Source organism: Motacilla alba, chromosome 17, assembly GCF_015832195.1.
Source record: "Motacilla alba alba isolate MOTALB_02 chromosome 17, Motacilla_alba_V1.0_pri, whole genome shotgun sequence".
NCBI lineage: Eukaryota > Metazoa > Chordata > Aves > Passeriformes > Motacillidae > Motacilla > Motacilla alba.
This window is the reverse complement of record NC_052032.1, coordinates 7,820,985-7,838,674: the sequence shown is the minus strand read 5'-3', so window position 1 is coordinate 7,838,674 and position 17,690 is coordinate 7,820,985. Positions and strand designations below refer to the sequence as shown.

At 57.0% G+C, this 17,690-nt stretch overlaps 2 protein-coding genes across 7 annotated transcripts in view; one reads left to right on the top strand and one right to left on the bottom strand.

Annotated features, from left to right (window-relative positions):
• Window positions 1-330: 330 nt before the first annotated feature.
• Window positions 331-3,888, bottom strand: BRD3OS (BRD3 opposite strand). Its single transcript, XM_038156709.1, has 2 exons — window positions 3,781-3,888; window positions 331-3,553 (listed from the first exon to the last, which is right to left on the bottom strand). Exon 2 carries the CDS (start codon window positions 2,989-2,991, stop codon window positions 2,722-2,724), a length of 270 nt encoding a protein of 89 aa, XP_038012637.1. The 5' UTR covers window positions 2,992-3,553; window positions 3,781-3,888; the 3' UTR covers window positions 331-2,721.
• Window positions 3,889-9,608: 5,720 nt separating this feature from the next.
• VAV2 (vav guanine nucleotide exchange factor 2) overlaps window positions 9,609-17,690 on the top strand; it is a 125,034-nt gene continuing 116,952 nt past the window's right edge. For 2 of the 6 annotated variants that reach the window (XM_038156701.1, XM_038156702.1), the window contains exon 1: window positions 9,610-10,321. In XM_038156701.1, coding sequence (XP_038012629.1) covers window positions 10,118-10,321 — 204 coding nt within the window. In that variant the 5' untranslated portion in view covers window positions 9,610-10,117. Of the gene's footprint in view, window positions 10,322-17,690 lie in introns of all 6 variants that reach the window. The other 4 variants (XM_038156703.1, XM_038156704.1, XM_038156700.1 and 1 more) reach the window with 3 other exon arrangements.

The following is a 17,690-nucleotide window of genomic DNA, read 5'->3' as shown; positions in this document are numbered from 1 at the left end:
CCCCATCCCTGAAGGTGCCCAAGGAAGGCCTGGATGTGGCACTCAGGGCTCTGGGCTGGGGATCAGGCACATCTGGATGTGACAATCTCTGAGGTCTTTTCCATAATAATTCCCTCATTCAGTGTGACATCCAGAGCTCTCCTTATCCTGAAAGTGCTGCTGGCCTGGGGGAGCTGGAGGAGCCTCCCCTGCAGCTCCCAGTCCAGTGGTGTGGCTTGGGAGCCCCAGCAGTAACTGAGGGGATTCTTCCCCCCTAAAAGGAGAGTCCCAAAAGCTGTCACCCGTGCCAGAGCCGTGGGCATGCAGGGGAAAAACAGCCACTCACAAAACTGCACTCAAATCATTTTAATGCACTTTATCAAAGAGGCTACAGCAGTGTTTGAAACAAGTGCATCACCACCACACAGCTGGCTCACAGAACAGCCACAGCAGCCACTCACAACCCTGCTGTGACCAGTGACACACAGAAATGGAAAACTACAGTCACATTCACAGAGATGGAAGGACAACTCATCCTCTTCTTCCTGCGCTGTCACATCCAGCCTCCATCCTGGAAGAATTTACGCACATTCTTACGGGTTTAGTCTTGTATACTCCAATTAACACTCTGCAAAATAACTGAATTTTGGTTTACCAGCCACATTAACAAAAAGAGACTGATTATACCCAAAATAAGCATCTTCCTTACTGAAATTAAAAAGAAAATAAGTGTTGGATTTCTTTTTTCTATAAGAAAAGAAAATGAACAGCTGGTTTGGGGGATGTGCTGTTCCTTAAACTCCCAGAGTTCACGTGCTCCCCAGGGCTGGCCTGGAACCCACCTCCCCTGCTTCTCCAGGTGAATCCACCTGCAGTTCCCGGGGAGCTGAGGGCCCAGCCCCTGCCTGCTGGAGTAAATCATCTCCTGTTCACTCAGCCAAGCACTGGAGGCCCAGGTGGGTCACACACCCTGGCTCTGCTCCCCGGGCACCTCGCCGAGCCTCGCTGGGGTTGTGAATTCATTGAACGCTCGCACTCGCCCGAAAAACATTTATTCACTGGATTGTTTCTCCTCCAGAGCTAGTCCTGACCAAAGCAAGAGGGTTATTTGTGTGCAGAGCAATGCACAGGTCTGCAAAGCAGCGAGCTTTAAATCTACGAGCGCACACACACAAGGTAGCAAACACCAACACATGCAGAAATAGTGCTTTTAAAAAAACAACGAGCTGCCTATTGTTTGCAGTGCTGTGGAGCAGGGCTGAGTACACCAAACCTCTAGGATTTCACTCTAGAGCAGGCGTGTTCTGCTCAGTACATTGAGTTCAGCAAGGCTGAGTGTCTGTGTGTTTGTTGTAGCGTTTCACCCACACGGGAGAGGTGGAAGAGATTCTTCACTGTATTAAAAACAAAAATAAATAAATAAAATAAAGTGCTTGAAAAAATGCAAAGGAGGTTTTAGATGAATAGAACAGAAGTAATGACTGTGCCTAATAATAGGCAGGTGAATAATCCATCCTGAAGCTGACATCAAATGCTGATTTGCCTGGAGCTAAGCCTGTGCCCAGGCACTGCTGGGTTGCACACATGGCCTAGGCAGGACAGCAAGGGCAGAGCCCCGAAGAATTTTCCTGCTGAGCCCTGGGTACATAATTCACACCCCTGGAAGGGCTAGGTTTGTTTTTAACAAAGATTCAGGTGCTTGCTGGGCTGAGTTTCTCAGCGTGATCTTGCCTTGAGCAAGTCAGGATTCAGCAGAAACTTAAACCTGAAAGCAGCAGCCTCTGTGCCCGAGCAGGGCAGTGCTTCTCCCTCCTAAAATCCTCCAGTTAATCCTAACAATCCCAGACACAACTTTTAAAGTACATGCACCAAACCTACAATCCAACCTGAACTAGAATTAAACCCTTCCAAGCTACTGCATGCATTAAAACTCGAATGCAAAGCAAACTCCAGTGGCCTCCTTGCTTCTGCAGCCCATCTCAGGAGTGGCTCTGTGCTGTGCAGGAGTTTCCTCGTGTCCCTTAGGGCATGTGTGCATTTCCAGGGGTTTCTTGCTGTTGTCCCTCCCTTCACTGGGGGATCTGCCTGCAAGGAGTCAGCTCCCCTGACTCCAGAGCTCCTGGTATTTCCATCACAGAGGGCCCTTGGCTTTGCACAGAACTCCAGCACACCTTTCCTACCAGCTGCTTGGATTAAATTCCCAACACATTCTCTCCCTGTTCCCACAGTGAACCACTCCATTCCCTGGCTGGAAGAGACCCTTCAGGGCAGGAATTAAAGACAGACAGGGCAAACAGAACAAGTCATGGCCAGATGGTTTTGGAGATCAACTTAAAACCACAGCCTTGATGGGAACAGATCTGTGCTCGCCACTGTCCCAGCAGCATTCCCAGAGCTCTGGAAATGCACCAGGAGTGGCCAGTAAGGGTGGCTGGGGACGGTGCCCAGGTGCCAGCGGGTGTTTCTCAGGGCACGAGAGCCACTTAGAAGCAACGCATGGTCCAGCACAGCCCCTGCTAAGATGCTGGGCAGTGACAGCCTTGAGAGCTCCCCAGCAAGGCTGGGTTTGCTGGACACACTCAGCGACGTGCAGAACGGCAGTCCGTAAACAGCAAAACCAAACAGAAACAACCAAACTCCAGCCTTCCTGCAACGCCGCTTCCTGCGCGGGGCTCCGACAGGGTGGTGCACACCCACCTCCCCCAGCTCCGCTTCCTCTCCACGCGTGGATTCCTATGGGAATTACATAATAGCACAAAACTTGGACTGCCCCGTGTCCCTGGAGACGTCCAGCTTGTTTTTGTCCCGCACCAGGATGGCTTCGTTGCCGTACTGCGAGTACCACATGCTCCTGCTGCGGCTCAGGTAGGTGTTGGGGGGAGCCGACTCCAGTTTCTGCTGCTGCTGCTGCCAGATGAGCAGGGAGGTGTCCCTGTACCTCAGCCGGGCGTAGCCCTCGGACAAAGCTTTCTCAGGCAGGGGAACCCTCCCGTTCATCACCGGGTCACTCATCTGCCCCAGGAGAGCTCCACCAGCGGGAGCTCCTTCCCAACAGCTCCGAAATAATCCCCGCGGGGTCTGTCCAGGGCGATGGCTGCTGCTTGGAGCTCAAGGGAGAACATCCCAGGGCACGGCTCTCGGCATCCACGAGCTGCTGGCACCGCTCAGGAGAGGGAGCGGGGCCCTAAAATCACAGCAGGCAGCTCGGCCTTGCTTAAAAACCACTCCAGGACTTCTGAGAGCTCAGCCAGCGGCGCTAGTGCTGCGTGTGCCACGCTGGGAAGGGCCCACACGTGCTGCTTGTTGACGGTCCACCAAGCTCCTCCATGGGGGCGAGCAGCCAGGCAGGACGGGCCGAGCGGGCCCGGATGAGCTGAATTCCCCGCAGAACGGATCCCGAAGCTGTCAGGGGTCGGAGCCCGGAGGTCAGCGGTGCCCGGGCCTGTTCACGGCCTCTCGCCGCCCATGGACGGGAGCCCGGCGCGTCACGTGCCCAGGGATGCAGGAGAAGATGCTCGGCCCCGCTTGTGGTACCCAACCTGGGGGGGGGGGGGCAGGCACCTCCGGACGGCACCTGCAGGACACAGCAAGGTCACCCCACGGGCTGCCACCGGGGGTCCCCGCCCTGCCAGCCTCCCTTTCCGCGCCCCCATCTCCCGCCCGCCCCCAGCCCCTTCTCCCAGCGGCACCGCGCACCGCCCGCGGGTATCCCGCACCCCCCGGCCCCGCCCGCCCCGAGCCGGGGGTCCCACACCGCCCCCGAGGGTCCCCCGCGCCCCCAGCCCGCCGCCCCGGCCCCACCGTGCTGCGCTGGCCCGGCCCGGCCCGGCCCGGCTCGGCTGCGCCCGGCGGAGCGGCCGCGGAGGCTCCGCCCGCCGTGATGCGCCCGGGAGGAGCCACGGCCGGGCGGGGACACCGGGCACGGGGGGAACCGGGGGGGAACCGGGGGGGAACCGGGGGAACCGGGGCACGGCACTGCCCGGGGGGCGTGGGGAGCGCCGAGCGGCGCCCCGGGGGTGCGGGGATGGGGGGTGGGATACTGGGCGCCCCACTTTGGATGCGTGGGGCCGGGGATGGCAGTGGGGTGCCCGAGTGGGGCCGGGGATGGCAGTGGGGTGCCCGAGTGGGGCCGGGGATGGCAGTGGGGCTCCCCAGTGCGGCTGGGGGTGGCAGTGGGGCATCCCAGTGGGGCTGGGGGTGGCAGTGGGGCATCCCAGTGGGGCTGGGGGTGGCAGTGGGGCTCCCCAAGGTGGATTTGTGGTCCAGGGATGGCAGTGGGGTACCCGAATGGGGTTTGTGGGTACAGGGATAGCAGGGGGTACCCGAGTGGGACTGGGGATGGCAGTGGGGCTCCCTAAGGTGGATTTGTGGGTCCAGGGATGACAGTGGGGCACCCGAGTGGGGTGTGTAGGTCCAGGGATGGCACAGGGGTACCCGAGTGGGGTTTGTGGGTCCGGGGACGGCAGTGGGGTACCCGAGTGGGGTGCGGGAATATGGGGTATGGTATTGAGCTCCCCAGTGGGATGCGTGGGGCTGGTGATGGCAGGGTGGCTCCCCAGTGGGGTGTGTGGGTCCGGGGATGGCAGTGGGGCTCCCCAGTGGGGTGTGTGGGTCCGGGGATGGCAGTGGGGCTCCCCAGTGGGGTGTGTGGGTCCGGGGATGGCAGTGTGGCTCCCCAAGGTGGATTTGTGGTCCAGGGATGGCAGTGAAGCCCCCCCAGTGGGTGTGAGAGTCCCGGGGGTGCCACCCAGCTCTGGATGTGCAGTGTTGTAAAGGCACACCCAGCCCAGCGTGCGCTGAGCCCAAACTGGGAGCACTGGGGCTGAACTGGGGGACTCCTCCCAGGCGCTGTCCATGGGAGAGGAGCTCTCCCGGCTGCCACAGGCTGGGATTTCCTTTCTGGTGGGTGCTGGGAAGGTCCAGGCACCCTTTGTACCCCTCGGGGCTCCGCAGTGACCCCCGGCCATGGGGTGAGGACAGGCAGGGACAGCCCTGTGTGCTGCCAGCCTCGTGCCACTGTCACCGTGGCAGGGGAGCGGGGCTGAGCAGCCCCTCCTTGAGCTCCTCCTGTCTCCCCTGGCTGCCCCGGTGCCTCTCCTCTTCCTGCCCCTGGCCAGCACAACACGAAATATGTTTTGGAGAGAGCTGCAGGGCTTATGCTTTTCCTGATGATGCTAAATTTAAGCTCTCAATCTTCTTATCTCCTGTGAAGGCAGCGCCATCTAATCTCCTGCGGAGGACCCGGTGCATTTATCCGAGCAGAGCTACCCCAGAGCTACTCCTGGTTGTGCCTTCACAAACACAGACACAAACAAGAGGCTGTGGTTTGCTTCGGTCACAGGGAAGGCAGGCTGCAATTCCCTGTTCCCAGGAGATCTAGGCCAAACACAAAGAGGGAAGCAAAGAAAAAAAAAACCAACAAAAAAACCCAAACAAAACCAAAACCAAAACAAACAAACAAACAAAAACACAAAAAAAAACCCCAAAAAAACCCCCACAACAACAACAACAACAAAAAAAAAAAAAAAAAAAAAAAAAAAAACAAAAAAAAAAAAAAAGAGAAAAAATATTTAAAAACAATGGCCACACTATTGAAATGTTTATTATCAGAAATATCCTGACTCTGCTGCTGAATCTGCTTCCTGCTACTGCAGGGAAGCCAGCCCTCGTGAAAGCTGCTGAAAAAAAAAAGTGGGAAATCATTTAGTGGACAGGATTTAGGGTCTTTTTAAGGCTCTCTTGGTGTTGTCTGTAAAATTCCTGGCTCTGTTATCACCAAACTGACAGAGGTTGGTTAGGGTGTGGGTGCACTGCCAAGGGGCAAGGAGGAGGATTGGAACCTGCCCCCACTGCTCTGACCCCTCCACTCAACCCATTGCTTGAGTCAGGACCTTCCCAATAAACCACGGAGGCAGCAGCCGGGGAAGGGATGGGGTGAAATCCAGGTGCTACTCAGCCAGTGGTAGGGATGGGGTGAAATCCAGGTGCTACTCAGCCAGTGGTAGGGATGGGGTGAAATCCAGTGGTTTGCTCCTCTCCACCTTCCTGGTGGAAATTCTGGAGGAGTTCTGGAGGAAATCTCTGCTTTGCTGTCCCCGAGCTGCCTCAGGCTGTTCTGCTGTGCCACGGCTGCAGAGAGGGGCTGGGCTGGGCTCTTTTTCCCTTGCCCAGCTCCCGGGGCTGGGAACACTCCAGGTCTGGCTGATTTTGATGGGAAACCTGGAGCCTGGTGGAGGATTAATTACTGAGGGTGTCCCAGCAGGACGGTGATGGGGTGGTGGTGTTGGGAGCTGTTAACCGGTGCTTGCTGGCGTTCAGCCCAGCTGGGACATCCCAACATGAGGCTTTTCCACAGAGAAAGGCCCAGGGAAGTGCCAGCTCCTCCTGCTTGGTGCCTGGGGTCAGAATCCCTTACCGGTGCACCCTCAGGCTAAACAAAGAGCACCTGAGCTGAGGCTCCAGCACAAGAGAATCCATCCATCCCTCCTGCCTGGCATGGAGCTGTGCCAGGTTAATCTCCCTGCTCCTTTCCATGGTGACAGGCTGTCACCTCCAGGGGCAGCTCCAGGAGGTGGCTCCTGCAGGAAGGGCTGCGGGAGTTCAATTGCAGGGACTGTGGCAGGGTGCACCTTGTCTGGGCAGGTAGATCAGGTGCGTGGTGAGGCAGACAGAGGATTCTTGTCTGTGCCCAGCAGCTGAACGCTTTGCTGGCCCTGCGCTTTCCCCCTGGCTGATGATAACCCAGCAGAGCCCAGCTCGCACAGCTTTCCTAAAATAGCCGGTGAAAGGAGATCACAAAATGCGAGGGCATGTTGCGAACGGCACGCAGGCTGTGGGACAGCTGCCCTGCCAGCAGCCGGGCCGGCTCCTGCTCTGGGGACCCTGGCTCCGGCTGGGACACGTCCCCTGGCAGCCGGCACGGCCCCGGGACAGGCTGCTGCACGCCTGGGCTAATCCAGAAGGTGGCAATGGCAATCCACAGACACTGCCTGGCCGCGAAAAGAGGGTTTCCTGCCGGTGTGGAGCTGCTGTTTAAGGGATGTTTTCAGAGGGGCTGCACTGTGGCTGCTGTAGAGAGCTCTGGAGTGACCCCAACATTGCCGAAAATGCACCTTTCTTGGAAGTGTGGGGTTGATTTGTAAGGTTTGGTGTCCTCATACATGTTAGTGCGTTTAATTTCCTTCCTTCCTTCTCTCTTTCTCTCCTCCCACTAGTTTTGCCTGTTCCATGCAGGACTGGGATGTCCCCAACGAGCTCTGTGACATCCCCGAAGTGCCACCACTTCAGCCGGGTCCCCCTCCCGTTCCCTGTGCGTTGGGACCCGAGCTGAGGGGGCTGCCTGCCTTGTTCTCCTGCACACACTGAGTGATTTGGGGGTGAAAAAGCCCCACGTTCCCTCTGGCAGCATCTTCCCGCTGCACCCCGCCGCCCCTCGGGCTTCTCTCGTGCGAGGAGCTGAAACAAAAGCCCCTGGAGCAAAGTCTGAGCGGAGAGCAGCTCCACGCTGGGTCCCCAGCAGAGGGTGGTGGCAGCCCCTGCCCTGGCTGTCTGTCGTTCCCTGGCTGTCTGTCGTTCCCTGGCTGTCTGTCCCTGGCTGTCTGTCCCTGGCTGTCATTCCCATCAGTGCCAAGAGGCAGGACAGGGGAGCACCAGCTCCAGCACAAAATCCAACCTCTTTAATTTATTCAAGCTCCCTTTTAGGTCCACATTAAAACCAGCAGATATCTGGGTCCTCTCCATAGGGCGGTTTGTACAATCTGCAGCTCACAGCTCACCAGCCTGTGCCGGATTCAAGCTCCTCCCCAGCCTGGCTGTGCAGGTTTTGGTTGTTTTTATTTTTCCTGCCGTCCAAAATACGTCTGCCATCAGCGCTTTGGGTTGTCAGAGGTAGGAGAGGAGCGTGCTTGCTCCAACACCTCCCACGCAGAGCCTGGCTCTGCAGCTGCAGGGATTGCTCCCAAGTGTCCAGGGGCCAAGAATGCTTTTTATTACCCAGTGAAAAAGCGAAGCTGTGGCTCGCAGCTTTAATTATGCACATACAATAAACTCCTCTGTTGTCATCTACCTACAGACCTGACCTCACACGGCAGGCTGGTTCTGACTCAACCAAAATTATCCCTGGCACGACTCCACCGCCTTCAGTAGCCTCGTGATCCCTGCCCATGGGTGCTGTCGGAGGGCAGAAACGCTTCGTGAAGAGCTAAAAGATCAGGAAAATCATCCTGAGAAAGCAGCTCCTCGGGGTATGGGGAGTGTGGGCTGAGATCTGGATACTCCCAGGGCAGGGCGCAGCTCTGGTGGCGAGACAGGAGCGTGTGGATGCTGCTCCCTCTTGGATGGCACTGCTCACACCCTGCCCTGGCCCAGGGGCTGAGCTCTGGCCAGCCAGCACCTCGGCATGAAAGAATTTCTCCTTACCGAAAAAAAAAACCCAAACTTTCCTTGGAATATGAAACAATCGTTTTCTGTTGGTCGGAGAGATCCTCCTTCCCAGATTGAAAAGGAAGGACCATGGCTGTAGAGTTGCTGTTTCTCCTTTATCTGCGCTTGGCTCCATTTGGAAGAGATTAGCGTTGCATTTGTTTGACACGCAGGTTAATAGCTTCCCTTCGTCCCAGTCCCGCCTTCCGGTTCTGCCTATCTGGAAAGCCGGGCTGGAAATTAATCGGCAAACTCTGGGGAGAGGATCTCGCAAGAAAACTCAGAACAGATTTGAAAAGAGGCAGCTCTGAGCCGCGCTGATTTGGAAGGGAGCCACCGGTGAAAATTAGAGATTTTTCAAGAGTTTGCTGCCAAGGAGTTAATGGCTGAGAGTCGAGGTTTTTAATAAATACGCTGGTAATTAATTATAGGAGTTGTCCTCCCGTTTGAAAGTCAAGGAACGCGACGCCTTGTTTGGGTTAAACATCTCCGCGGCAGTATTTGCAACCCAAACACGGGGTGAGGAGCGGGAGCGATGGCTCACACAAAGCGGGCTCTGTGCGAGCGTGTGCGGCCCCGGGGAGGCGGCGGAGCCCCGGCCCCGCTCCGGCCGCTGCCCCAGCGCCGCGGGCACCGGGGGGGCCGCGAGGGGGAACCCCACAACATGCGGGGTCAGCGGGGACAGCGAAACAGCGCCGGGGCTCCGGGCGGATTTCCCGGAACAGGGAGAGGAGCGGGACGGAGGGAGGGATACAAGGCGGGGGGGAGGAAAAAAAACCCCCAAACAAACAAAAAGCAGGAAAAATAAAAAAGGGGAGGGGGAGAAAGGGGAAAATATCGGGGGAGAAAAAGCGGGCTGCGAGCCAAAGCGTGGCCAAAGCCTCTTCGCCCCCGCTCGCAGCTCGGGCTCCCGCAGACAAAGGGGCGGCGGGGCGGGCCGGGGGCGGGCCGGGGGCTGCTCGGGGGCTGCTCGCTGCCCGGGGCGGGTCGGGGGCGGGTCGGGGGCTCTCGCAGCTCGCAGCTCGCTGCCGGGGGCGGACCGGGGGCTCTCGCAGCTCGCAGCTCGCTGCCGGGGGCGGGTCGGGGGCTCTCGCAGCTCGCTGCCGGGGGCGGGCCGGGGGCGGGTCGGGGGCTCTCGCAGCTCGCAGCTCGCTGCCGGGGGCGGGCCGGGGGCTCTCGCAGCTCGCAGCTCGCTGCCGGGGGCGGGCCGGGGGCTGCTCCACTGCCGGGGGCGGGCCGGGGGCTGCTCCGCTGCCCGGGGCGGGGAGAACACTCGCACCCACGCACTGGGGTCCCTGAGCAGCGCAAGTTTCCGCAGGGCACCGCCACGGAGTTGCGCGGGGGGCGGCCCCGCCGTGCCCGCCCGTCCGTCCGTCCGTCCGTCCGTCCGCCGCTTTGTTCCCGGAGGATGCGGCGCGCCTAACCCCGGCCCAGGCGGTGGGGCCGCAGCGGGGGCAGGGGCAGCCCTCCGCCGGAAAACTCCGCGCCGCCCTCCTTCCTCCTCCTCCTCCTCTTCCTCCTCCTCCTCCTCCTCCTCCCGCTCGCAGCCCCGGCGCGGAGCGATGCTCCGGGGGCCGGCGGGCGGCGATGGAGCGGGGCGGTAGCGCGGAGCCGCCCAGCACAGCGGCCCCTCGGGCAGCTGCCCGCGGCCCCTGAGCGCCGGCAGGAGGAGGAGGAGGAGGAAGAGGAAGGCCGGGGGAGCCAGCAGAGCGCGGCCATGGAGGAGTGGCGGCAGTGCGGCCGCTGGCTCATCGACTGCAAAGTTTTGCCCCCGAACCACCGGGTGGTCTGGCCCTCGGCCGTGGTCTTCGACCTGGCACAGGCGCTGCGGGACGGGGTGCTGCTGTGCCAGCTGCTGCACAACCTGTCCCCCGGCTCCATCGACCTCAAGGACATCAACTTCAGGCCGCAGATGTCCCAGGTAGGAGCGGAGCGCGGGATGGATGGAGGGGTGGCAGGGTGGGGAGCCCCCAGGAGCACCTGGAGCCCTGGATGCGGCTGCTGCTCTGCACGACTTGGTGGGATGATGGGATGGGATGGGATGGGATGGGATGGGATGGGATGGGATGGGATGGGATGGGATGGGGTGGGATGGGTGCGAGACCCTTTGTTTCATCCCTCCCGGATGAAATGCGGCCGAGAAATCAAGCTAAAAAGGGAGGCTGCGTCCTCCAAAAATTTGAGAGACCCTAAGGGAATGCCCCATAGCCTCTCCCTTTATTGGACTAAAGTAAAAGGACTCTCTGTCTCCTTGTTGGACACCAGCCTCTGATGTTGGTGGATTTAACACCCGGCAGCCCCTCCCAGGCTTTATCCCCCGGTTTCTCTCCGGTCCAGCGCCGGGGGAGCCGCGGCCGCCCGGGAGAGGCTCCGGGGCGGGGAGAGAACAGCCCGGGCAGGAGGGAAACATCCCCTCGTGTTTACAGCCCTGGCGAAACAAAAGCAAATAACAGCGCTAAGAGGAGGAGGAGGAGGAGATGGGATTATTGGGGGTTTTCATGGAGGCGCTGCTTCGTCTGAGATGCGCCGGGACGAAAGTTTGGCTGGGAAGATTGAAAGCAAAATAAATGAATACATTTATGAAAACACACGAAGCTCTGGGGGATCTGCGAAGCCTGCCCCGAGCCTGGCCGGGCAGGGAGCGAGGCCAGAGCAGTGCCCGAGCCCCGGAGCTGCATCCCGGCAGCGGGAGGTGATGGGGGCTCAGGTCAGGGACCCCAATTCCACCCTTGCCCCGTCCCCTGCCCCGCTCCCATCGTGGCTCTCCCATTTGGGTCCTTTAAAAGGGCTCCATCCTTGGAAGTGTTTCCAGTTCCTGGTTGGTTTGGCGGAAGGAGGCTTAAACAGACGGAAAAAAAAAAAGAAAAATAAAAAAAAGAAGTAAAATCGGCTCAGCTCAGGTTGTTTTGTGTCTGAGAGCTCCGCTGGTGTTTTTGCAAGCTGAGCTGCAGGTATTTGCATGGGAATCGGGAAGTGAAATCGATCAGAACAAACGAAATGGGGGTTTGTGCCCTGCCCGCTGGCAGCCCCTGCGCTGTGTTGACAAGCTCATTTCAGAGTGTCGGCTCTTATTTTTGAACAACAGGTTCTAGCGGTGAAATCTGAAGGGAAACTTTCTGTCTGTAACTTCGCTGAAGCCTCCAAGGATAAACAACCTCCAGTGCCCACACGAGCTCAGTTCCTGTGCTGTGAGAGTGATTCCCTCTCCCTTTTTCCGCTGGAGTTTCCTTCCAGGGCGATGTTTTTTTTCCACTTTGTCCCCCTCACCCAGCACGACCCAGCCACGTGTGGCTGCTGAGGCTCAGGACAGCCAGGAGCCCCCAAATTCGGAGCCCCTCTTTGGGGGAGCAAAGGGTGCTTTGCTGTGAGGATGTCCTTGATCCTGCAGAGCACCGGGATGGGAATCCCCAGCCCCCAGTAAATAAAAACACGTCCTGATGCCTCTTCCCAGGGTGGAACAATGCTGGGAGATTTCCTCCTGGCTTTCCAGGCTATGAACTGATCACGCTGCTTTCCGCTCAGGCTGATGTTTCCAAATATAAACTGCCCTGCAGGAGCTGTGCATGTGGAGGGCTGCAGCTTTCTGGGGATGGCACACTGTGTTTTGGGGTTTTTTTAAGGAAATGCTGTAGTCCTACAAGGCTAATTTTGGTGTGGTAGTTGCCCTGCGGGGAGTTCGGGATGGGTTTAAAGAGGTGGCACTCGGGGACGTGGTTTAGTGGCAGATTTGGCAGGGCTGGGTTTTGGGTGGGACTCGATCTCAGAGGGCTTTTCCAGCCTGAGCTCTGGCTCCGTGGGATGCTGGGGTGGTTTGGAGAGGAGGCTCCTGCTGTCCCTGCCGGGGTGGGTGTTTGCTGCTTGGAGGGGACAGTTCCCAGCCCTGCTGTCTTCAATAAAACTGCTCTCTGCTCATCCCACCCGGCTGCTTCCACAGCTTTTGGGGCTGTGTGAGGGGATGGGTTTGGTGGCCCTGTCTCTGAAAATCAGGTCATTAGAGGGGACCAGCACAGGGCTGAGCCCACAGCACCTGCAGAGCATCGCCTGGTGTGGGAGGGGATGCTCTGGTGAGGCTCGGCTGGTGCCTCAGCCAGGATGGCACCCAGACCACTCTGGAGTCAGCCTTTATATTTGATGTGTTTGGTGCTCTTTTGGCAATTCCTGGGTTTGGGAATTTAGCTTTTCCCCAGGGTGGTTAAAGGCACCTTCTGCTGCCCTGGGGTGATGGGGAGGAAGGGGCTGAGCCCAACCACAGAGGGGACAAACCCCCCTGGGGTGCCCCAGCCCTGCTGTGGCTCTGGGGGAGCAGCTCAGGGTCTCTAGGCCAAATTTCAGAGGAGTTGTGTAGGAATCCATCCTTGCCACCCGGCTGTGATGTGCTCAGACACGGGGCAGGGATGTGCGAGGCAGAGCGTGCTGAGGAGCTTCAGAGGCTGTTTTTGATGATAAATGCACACTTTGCCTGGCTGGCTGGACTGGCTAACCAGCTGTCTGCCTCACTAGAGAGCTCATTTTGTTATTAATCAGGTAAAATGCCAGGGGACAAGACACTTGTGCTAGACTTGAAACAGCCAGTAATACCCTGTCATGCACCTTTCCTGCTGAATTAAGTGAGGTGTGCAGGTGTGCAATGAAAAACAGATTTTTGCCCGAGGTGAGCAGCGTTTCAAAGGCCAGAGGTGAAATCACATCACTGCAGAGAAACACTTTAAGATCCAGGCACTTGTGTGTTATATTTTTTTAATCCTTTTCTCTGCTGATTTGATTTTCCTTGCAGCTGTTGGAGGTGTGCTGCGAGGTGAGGTTGGAGTGTTGGCAGCACAGGGAGGCTGCAGGGACTGCTGTCCCTGTCCTCCTAAAATGTCCCCAGCCTCACAAAACCTCCCTGTGCTTGGGCAGCAGGGAGGCCAGGCTGGCCACACGGCCGTAGGGGGTTATTAAGCATAATACATGGTGCTTAATTAAATAAACGAGGCAAATCACCCCGTTAGGCTGCAGTCTGAACGTTGCTTTATTTCCAGTTCCAGAGACCCCAAATCTGCTGTTTGGTGGTGCCTGGGAAGATGGGATGACCCAAAGAACTTCCAGAGTGGCCAACAAAATAAACAGGAAAAACAATCTTGAGTCGCGGCTCTCTTCTGAGAGTCGCTGGACGTGAGGCCAGTTTTGGTGGAGTGAAACTTCATTTCTGCTCCTTGCTTCTCTGTTTCTGGAGAGCTGGGAAGCGGCGTGAGGGTGGTTATTGATCACTGTGTCTGGAGCTGTGATTGGATTGCTGGGGTGTCGTTCAGGAGATTTTCCAGCAGATGGGAGAGGGTGATGCAAAGGACATTGGATTTGTAGGTGGGAGCAGAGGTGGGAGAACCCAGAACCCCCTCCCGAGAACCCCACTCCTCTCCCAATTCCCCTTCCTAATTCCATCCTCTGTCACTGTGTGCTCTTGCGAGTGAGGCAGGGATCTTTCAGCTCTGCATTTCCATCAATAACTAGGTTTGAATCTTGAATATGTTAAATCTCTGGTCAAATACAAATTAAATGACTCTCCACTCCTGTTTCAGCATAAAAAATACCTGCATGTCATGTTTGGGTGAGGTTAATATTTGGTGCTGTGAATTTTGTGAGGTTTTCCTTTTTTTTTTTTTTTTTGGCATTTGTCTTAGATAAAATTAATCCTTCCTGACAGGGCTTTGGATGTGTTTGGAGGTTGGTAGGAAAACCTGCTGCAGGCTGCTCCCTCCCAGGAGCAGGGACCTCCTCGTGGGGGCTGCATCAGCTGTGCCAGACACCTTTGCAAGTGTGGGATTTGATCAGGAATTATCCAGGAAAACTGGGAGGGGGATCTGGGAGTTTCCTGCAGTTCCAGATCTCTGTCCCTCCTCTGGTGGGGATGCTGTGAAGGGCATTTCTGCTCCCAGTCTCTGCAGCTGAAGGAAAATGGGTTAATTCAAGGGAGAACAACTAGAAAGAAGCAATAACCCCCCCCAAATCCTGCCCCACTGCCTGTCCTGGCTGGCTGAGCCCCTGCTGCACTCTCTGCCTATTGAGAGGGGGAAATTGGTGCCTCACAAAGCTGTGGGGATGTGATTGAACATCAAGACTCCCACAGGTATCACTACCCCTCAAAGGCTGCTCTGGGCACTGCTAAATGTCTTCATTTTCCAGCCCCAGAGCCTCCTGGATTCTGGAATGAAGCAGCCACGGCGTGAATGTCGGTGGGTGCACCGAGCTGCAGTCAGCAGCAATGGGCAGCTCATTAAGGATTCTTATTTGGCAGCATATTGCCATCTCTCCAGAGGGAATCCAGCCCTCCCCGCAGCACCTGGGGGTTTGCTTGGGGCCCTGGAGGCTGATGAGAGGCAGCGAACCTAATTGGAGTGATGGCTGGGCTGCCCACTGCTCTGCTGTGCTGCTCCTGGGGAGCCAGGCACTGCCAGCCCTGATGGCTGCAGCCCCACAGCTGCCTCAGCTGCCACCTTTACCTGTTGTTTTCTCTCCGTTTGCCACCAAAATCCTGTTTATTGGTGGTGGAGGTGCTGGTTTGCCGTGACAGCCTGGGAGCAGGTGGCTGCCCCGGGTACAGGGGAGGTGGGAGCACGCTGGAGGATTTGGGGCAGGTGATTATTCACGAGGATTTGGGGTTTTTAATGTGCCACCTGAAAGCTTTATAGCTACAGAGCTTGTAATTGCTTCCATGTGTCAGGATAGCAGTTAAATAGAATTCAGTATTATCAGAGCTGGGTGGGTTCTTTGAGCAAGGTTTGTGTAGCCACTCTTGATTTACCCTGCTCAGCTTCTCTGGCTTTTTATTTACTCTCTGCTCTTTGGAAACTGAGTTCTGTTCCAAAAGAAAAGAAAAAAAGGGCTGTGAAAAGTGGCCTGGTTGCATATCCCTGTTTACTGTGTCTCACTGACTTCCCCTTTGGATGTGCTGAGCCTCACAGAGGGAAAAAAGGGAAAAAAGAGGAAAAAAGGTGCTCTGTGTGTCCAGCCAGCCTCGGGAGCTCCTTGCAAAGCAGGAGCTGCTGCTCTTCCTGCCCAGCCCCACTCTGCATGCCAGGCAGAACCCTGAAACCTCCTGTCAGCAGAGGGGGAGCCTCTTTGTGACCCTCTGAGCTTGGGGGATCCACCTGAACCTGCAGCTGAAGGCTCATAAATATTCTGGTGGGGCAGGGGAAGGTGGAGGGGGCTGGATGGAGGCTGAGCTGTGCCAAGCAGCCTGAAAAGCAGTGAAAACTTTTTATTATTTATTTTTTTAATCCATGCTCTTGAATGATTGATGAGAGCTAAATACCTGCACGAAACACCTACCAGCAAGAGGCTCCTGAATGAATAGATGCCCTTAAAAACACAAAGCCACACACAAAAAAAGAAAAAAAGGTGATTTGGTTGGGTTTTTTTCAAGCTGGGACTGGAAGCTGCCTCCTGTCCCTGTTGAGCTGTAAACAATGCCTGGCTGGTCCATCCTGCTCGGGGTGCTGGGCCAGGAACAGGGGGTGCCCGGGGCTGGGTCCCCCCAGAGAGGAGCAGGAGGGTTTTTGGCACTGGCACTGCCCAGCTGCTGGGGCTGGGCTGCGTGAGGAATTGGGGGAATGAGGGAATTTGGGGTGGATTGTGTGGGAGGGCTGAGCATCCCCCCCTCAGCCTGCTGGGAAGGGACCCACCAGCCCCAGAGCCCTTCCCTTCAGCTCATCTGGGGCCAGGAGGGACCTGACTCTTGGCAGGGACGGAAATGTTGCTTCAGACTGACCCGAGGGCAAATTTTTGATCCGTTTCTTTGTCGTTTCTTAAAGAGCCAAAGCCTTTTCCCAGTGTTGGAGCTCTTCTCCACTTGACTCTCCTCAAGCTGTGCTGAGAAATCAAATGTGCACATCCCAAAAATCCCAGCAGCCTGGGCTGGGAGGATCAGGATCCCACTGATTTGGGGCGCAGGGCTGTGGGGTGCCTGGGTTGGGCTGGAGAGGGTTGGTGGAGGGTGGTGGAGGCTGGGAATTGCAGTGAGCTTGGGGGGAATGCAGTGAGTTTGGGGAATTGCAGTGAGTTTGGGGAATGCAGTGAGTTTGGGGGGAATTGCAGTGAGCTTTGGGGAATGCAGTGAGTTTGGGAATTGCAGTGAGTTTGGGGAATTGCAGTGAGTTTGGGAAGTGCAGTGAGTTTGGGGGAATTGCAGTGAGCTTGGGAATTGCAGTGAATTTGGGAAGTGCAGTGAGTTTGGGAAGTGCAGTGAGTTTGGGGAATGCAGTGAGTTTGGGGAATTGCAGTGAGTTTGAGGAATGGAGTGAGTTTGGGGGAAATGCAGTGAGTTTGGGGAATGCAGTGAATTTGGGAATTGCAGTGAATTTGGGGAATGCCATGAGTTTGGGGAATGCAATGAGTTTGGGGAATGTAATGAGTTTGGGGACATTGCAGTGAGCTTGGGGACATTGCAGTGAGTTTTGTCACACTTCTGGGAACTGAAGACTCTGCTTTGATTTTTAAAGCATGGATCCCCCTTCTTTGAGCTGTGCAGCATTTTTAAAATAAATTTTTATTTCCTCACGCCTCTCTCAGTTTGCTCCTTTGGACTTCCAGTGATCTTAAAGCAATCTCGTGCTCTGCTCGCAGCCCAGGCTCGCTCCGTGCCCAGCAGGGTGACCCTGTCCTGTTAATGCTGAGTCCATCTGTCTGCCCAGCTGTCCCTGCAGCCCTGGGGCTGCTGGCCCTGCTGCCAGTGTCCCCCCCAGCCCTCCTGCCAGCGTGAGCCCCAGCATGGAATTCAGGTGACCCCTGTGGGAGCCAGCAGCCACCCAGCTTCACCTGCCACGTGCCCTGCTGTTCTACACCTCACAGGATGGGGAGGAGGAACCTTTCCTCATTTGCCATCAAAATCCTGTTAACTGGTGATGTAGGTGCTGGTTTGCTGTGCCAGGGGTGGCTTAGTCACAGCCTGCCTTGGACACCTTCAGGCTCAGCGCTGCTGAAACTGCTTTTGGATTTCCCCTGCAGAAAAAAAAAGGCCTGGGGAAAGGTCTGCTTCTGATAAAAGTGACTTTTCCTCCCTGCTTTGTGTTTGCTTTGGTTGCAGCCCAGGGCTGCGTTCAGCCCGTGACCCAGCTCTGGGGGGAGCGTTCCCTGCCCTGCGCCCTCGGGATGGGTTTGAAGAGCTGGTGCCACTTGGGGACGTGGTTTAGTGGCAGATTTGGCAGGGCTGGGTTATGGGTTGGATCCTGGAGGGCTTTTCCAGCCTGAGCTCTGGTTCTGTGAGTGGAGAGGAGGCTCCTGCTGTCCTCTGGAGCCTCCCAGGTGCCCAGGGGTGG